The 5,725-nt window shown below is 40.1% G+C and overlaps 1 protein-coding gene across 1 annotated transcript in view; it reads left to right on the top strand.

The window, feature by feature from the left end:
• The window catches only part of sorcs3 (sortilin related VPS10 domain containing receptor 3), a 219,956-nt gene that overhangs the window by 158,563 nt on the left and 55,668 nt on the right, over window positions 1-5,725 (top strand). Inside the window, exons 10-11 of the mRNA XM_035659531.1 lie at window positions 2,585-2,674; window positions 4,463-4,642. Of these exons, the coding sequence (XP_035515424.1) occupies window positions 2,585-2,674; window positions 4,463-4,642 (270 nt within the window). The remainder of the gene's footprint in view (window positions 1-2,584; window positions 2,675-4,462; window positions 4,643-5,725) is intronic.

The raw sequence follows: 5,725 nt of genomic DNA, 5'->3' as shown, positions 1-5,725 counted from the left end.
TACATGACTCAGTTACATGTAATTACATGTAATTACTCCCCAAGCTTGTGCTCAACATATTTATCAGCCACATGTTTCTGTTGCCTCTCTGCTGTTGACCAGAATAATGAAGAATAAGTGGCTCAAAGTTACGCAGATCTGAGAGTTAGGTGTTAATTTGTCAGTTTTTTTCTCCAAGAACTTTTCACATCACACAGATTTAATTTGATTGAATATTGAAAATAGCCTGCTGCTTGAGCAGATCATCTTGCTTCATTACTAATATTTTCAACTCCATGCAAAGGTTTCTTAATACAGTATTTCTGAATTGGATAACACTTTAGTTGTATAGTCTGCCTACAAATAATTTATATTATGGCATAGTATTTGTAATATTTCAAGTGTTTTTCTTGTCTGTAGATGTTTGACAGATTATCTAAAGAGTATATGTGACATGTAATGAACATTCTCTCACCAATTGTGCTAGGCAAAAAAAATTTGTTAAAATCCCTTTACTTTTACCTTACCTGAGCATTTGTGCTTTGTTTTGCTGTAAAGCCACACTAGTTTTAATATTCATCCTTGCCACTGCCCGGTGTGTCATATTAATCATGATTTGTGCAACAAAAAAATCGGAAATGGTAATGTCCTGAATAACACCGATGCAATTTATGGGTTGTATGTTAATTTCCTCTACAGCTTGAATATTATTTACTTTGACGTTGTGTAATGAGGTTTCACACATTTAAAAGTCATCAGGAAAAGTCAGCATAATTACATGGCTAGTCCATGACAATACCAATTTTAGTCAAATTTACCTCCAACAACTGTTGTGGTGCTTGATGTCTGTTAAAAGTGTTTTCAGCACCTGTGTTGAGGGAAGAAAAGTGTGCAGTTACGCTTTCTGCTCACCTATTCACCTCTTCAAAATGTCTGTATGTATAAATGTGAGTATGCAACGGCCGGCACCACCTCCAACAATCTTAAGATAAGCTTCACTATTTGCAGAACCAGCTGCTCCTAAACTCATACAGCACTCTCTTGGAGAGAGTAAATGACCCATGTCCTCCAAAAGCCTTTCCTGCTCACCTCTCCACAGTCCACCACACCCTGACATCAGCCTGTGCAAACCTGAATCACCCTACTGTGCTAAATGTGCTTTACAAATGTACTTTTTGTGGTTTAAATAATAAATTAGAGACATTATACTAATAATAGCAATGACTAAGAAATCTTGCCTTTTATTATTATTGTCAGCAGTAGCAGTTGTAGTAGTACCTGTAATGGTGCTATTCCTGCTGTTTGATCCCACTAAATGTTTTATTCAGCACAGAAGAGGGATTTTTCAGAAACCTACTTACCTGAGCTACCTACAGACGAGCGCTTCCTCTGGAAGCCTTACTGGCCTTGGCAGCGCATTACACAAAGAAATAGAGTTGTTCTCCAAAGAACCTTCAATCCTGTTTGACCTCTCCAAAGTCTCTCACGTAAACTCACAAGCACTCAACCTAAACCTCCCCTTCAATACTAGCACCTCCACATTTTAACACGTATGCGTCACAGACGAAAGATCCTAAAAGGGATGGGAAAGAAAAAAAAAATCAATCATACCAATTCCTCTCAAAGTTCAAACCGCCTCTGGTTACCCTGCCATCGATCTCCCGCTCCTTCACTCGATTGCATGTGGGACTGTTCCGCAGTGCTCACTGCTGGCCCGCTATATTTCCTCTCAGAGCTTGTTTTCTCTCTTCTAAGCCATTCGGAGCACTTACAAGATCAGTAAAAGAATCAGCCCTGTCATACAACATTAATACTGATATCACTTCTCTTCAGCACATAGCCAGAAGTTTGATTTGAAGGTTTTTCCTCTAATGAATTTCATGTCGTTATTGATAGGAAAGAAAAGTGGGTTATGGAGCTGCGGTCTCACTTTGCTCTGTGTGTCTCTGTGTGTGTGTGTGTATAAGGTGCCTGGCTTCTGTGGCCTCGAGGCTAATGACAATTCTCCAACCCACCAGCCCTGTGTTTTCTTGCTGCATAAGCTAACAACTAACAGCTTAGAGTGTTTGCAAAGGGTTTCAGACCATTATGGACGACTTTTTTCCCTCTAGCAGATGAGGCTTGGTTAGGCAACTTAAAGATTTCTCTTGACAAAGAATAATGAGACTATTGATTGTCCTACGAGATATTTACCAAAGTCCACTTTGAAACCACCAAGTGCATTGACACCTAGATAGGGCAGCATCCTCTGAATGCAAGCCAGGAGATGGCTATAAATGGCCAAGTCCAAAAGGAAAAAACCTCAGTGTATCCAGCAGTGCCTTAAAAATCAGCAGGACAAAGACAGATAGAGAGAGATTGATGTGCGCTTTCACCCACCACTTTAATTAATTGAAAATATGATATGCTGTCTCTGATGAGGTTACACACATGAGGCCTCGATACAAGGTGTCCTCTGCATTTGTTTAGCAGCACAGCTCCATCACATGCAGCGCTAAGGGAAGTATAATGTTGCTAAACCAAAGTTCCAGATAATAGAGAGAAACGCTGCATGTAATGTTCAATATATGACATTAATTGTTTAATTGTACTTTATGTGTTAAAGGTTCCCACATCAGGACGAGCCACCTATTATGTGTCCTACAAGAGAGACTCCTTTATACAAACCAAGCTTCCCAAATATTCCCTGCCAAAGGTAAGTCGCTGAAAACCTTGCCTGACAAGTATTTTGACTTTTTCTCTCTCTATGACTCATAGAAATCTGTTTTCATTTCAGAATGTCACGAAGTTAATTACTACTGGACTTAGTTAAAGGCTATAAATACATTCCCTTGCCACTGGTTTGTCACACCAGTATTTCAGATCAAAACAATGCAGGGTTCCCACACAGTATAGTAAAGTATGGAAATATTTGTGCTTATGGACTACTGGTCCAATTCTGTTTTTTAATATATAAAATTTAGAATTGAGCAAAGGATCGCAGGCCAGAATGAGCTTTACATTGTCAAATATGGTCTGAAAAATCAACCAAGAATTCTGGAAATTTGAGTCCAGAAAATTATGGAATTTTGATACTGAAAATGCGTAGGAACCATTGACAGTATATATAATGTAAAAAGCTTTCGGGTCATAAAAGTGAAGCCAACGTGTTCTGCATTCTATATACAGGCCAGCAGGGGGAGCTCCATTGGCTGCCATAACACAGCAATCTCATTCACTCTAATGCAGAATAAGCCTACTTCTCAGTTAATTTTTGAGCTCAGTAAACAGTTTCCTGATGAGTTTATGGTCTTAATCACTAGTTTAACATCCTCATCCATACAGCATGATGTTCATTTAGTAAATTATGGTCCCATCTAGAGTAAAATGGACCATTTTGGGCAAGGCTACCATAAGATTGACAGGTCACTCTCAGTGAGTCTGTCCAGCTCAACGCACCAAACTCAAAACAAAATGTCAAACTAGGTAGTGCTGATCAAATATGGATCCAGATTATGTTACTTCGTGCCTATTTCTGACTTAAAATCGTTTCAGAAATATATTTTAGTGTACTGTTTAGCTGTAAAACGAGATTGTGTGTGACCAGGCGAGCCCCGATTGCGGGCAGCTCAACTCACAGCACCTCACATGCGCTGGCTCCGACAAACTGTCGCCAAAATGCCTTACTCAAGGCCTCAAAATGGTACTCCATAAACCAATTGGGTGACTTCATGGTAGGTTCATACTTGGTAGGAACCCTGACAATGGGACACAAACAAAAGTCACTGAAACAGTCTTTGTGAGTCTCTCCAACAGTCACAAACTCTGGTTTGGTCAAAAAAAAAAAACCTTAATTTACAAGTTAGATGTGAAAATATTTGTGGAAAGAGCTGCAGTGAACGATAATCCTTGGGATATAATTGTAATTTCATTAAAAATGGACAGAAACAATATAAAACTCACCAAAACAGGCTTTGCTAGTCTTTCCTCTGTTCCAACAATTACCAACAATTAAGTCTGGTTCACCAATGTACATAGATGAGAAAAACAGCAGTTTCTCCTCAGCTGCACACGGAGCAGACAGGCTGTGTAAACAAACCACAGAGAGGCTGCAATGGCAACACGGGCAGAGGGAGGGTGACTTCATTTTCTGCTCAGGACACCATGACTCCAGTATATCTTTACATAGCAAATAATTGTTTGCTGCTATATTGTTTTAAATCTCACATGTATATAACCTTCAAATATTTGAATTCCGTGTCACCAGCTTTTTTCCAGTTTGTTTTCCTTTAAATGCTGGCACAGCATACTGTCCTTTTGAAGTCCTACATCTAGTAGTGGTGAGCCCCTGAGTGAGCTACACCTTACAGTATGTCGTCAACCATTTATATTCACACCTCGGCATTGATCTCGTGACCAGTCCCCACAGGGTCAGCATGTTCTAATCCGTCACCTCTCCGCCTCCAGTCATAACTCCTCTTAATCTCTCCCTGCTCCCTGATAGGATTTACACATTGTCAGCACTGATGAGAAGCAGGTATTTGCGGCGGTGCAGGAGTGGAACCAGAACGACACCTATAACCTCTACCTGTCCGACACCAGGGGAATCTACTTCACCTTGGCCATGGAAAATGTCAAAACCACCAGGGGCATCGGAGGGAACCAGATGCTGGACCTGTACGAGGTAGGCACCTGATGAAATTGGTCACCCTGGGGGGATACTTGGAGTGAGGTTTTCATTGATTCAATCTATTTTGGAAGGTTAGAAGGGAAGTTACAGAGACTATTTCTTTCTCACTACTTCCGAAGATTTGCCATAAAGTACAGACACATGCATGTGCCTTCACACAACAATGGAGCAAAAGGTTTTTTTTGAAAGCTTGTGGTTAAATGTGCACTATAATCAGGTTTTTATGTGCCATTACACAGAATGACCATACAGTATCTCAGAGGTGTGCATCAATAGCGTTGTTAATCGATACCAGTGACCCAACAGTGCCTTTGCTGCTGCTGCTGCTGCTGCTGAATGTTCTGCCTTTGAAAAAACTGCAGTGTATTCTTCCTGGAGACAAGTACTACTGCCTCACATTTTAAAGCCCCACATCTGATGTAAACAAAAGATTCGCAAAAGAGGGTAGTAACATTAACGTTCGAAGAAATCATTAGGAGAAAAGACGTGCATTTGTTTATTCATTTAGTCTATATAGAAGTCTCGTAAATCGAACCTTCATTTTCCCAGGAAATATTGTGCCCGGTGGCAGACAGAAAGTGAGGCATAAAGGGAACCAATCTAAACGCGGATGGTGTCATTAGTCTATAGCCATTTCACTGTGCAATCAACATTTACTTCATAATGATAAGTTAAAGCAAAAAAAAATTCAACTACAACAAACAGTGGTTGTGGAGTTTGAAAAATGGGCATTTAGCAGGCAAGCAGAATTGTATTGAATTGACCCATACAAGGAACTAAAAGTCAGTCTTTGTCAGGCTTTGGTTTCTACCATTTTTTATTCAAATCCCCCAAATGTATGCAATATGTTATTCTTGGAATACTCATTGAATGCAGGAACTATCACTAGTATCAATAAAAAAAATTTACTATTAATGTCGGCATTCACTATCAAGCTCAGAGGCAAAGCGAGTCGTCCCCCAATCGGAAGGTTGTTGGTTCGATCCCCGACTCCTCCTGTCACGTGTCGAAGTATCCTTGAGCAAGATACTGAACCCCAAATTGCTCCCGATGCATAGCATCGGTGTGTGAATGTAT

Source organism: Morone saxatilis, unplaced genomic scaffold (assembly GCF_004916995.1).
Source record: "Morone saxatilis isolate NCDOM2014 unplaced genomic scaffold, NCSU_SB_2.0 Contig17, whole genome shotgun sequence".
NCBI lineage: Eukaryota > Metazoa > Chordata > Actinopteri > Moronidae > Morone > Morone saxatilis.
The sequence above is the reverse complement of the archived record's forward strand: the minus strand, read 5'-3'. Positions and strand labels throughout refer to the sequence as shown.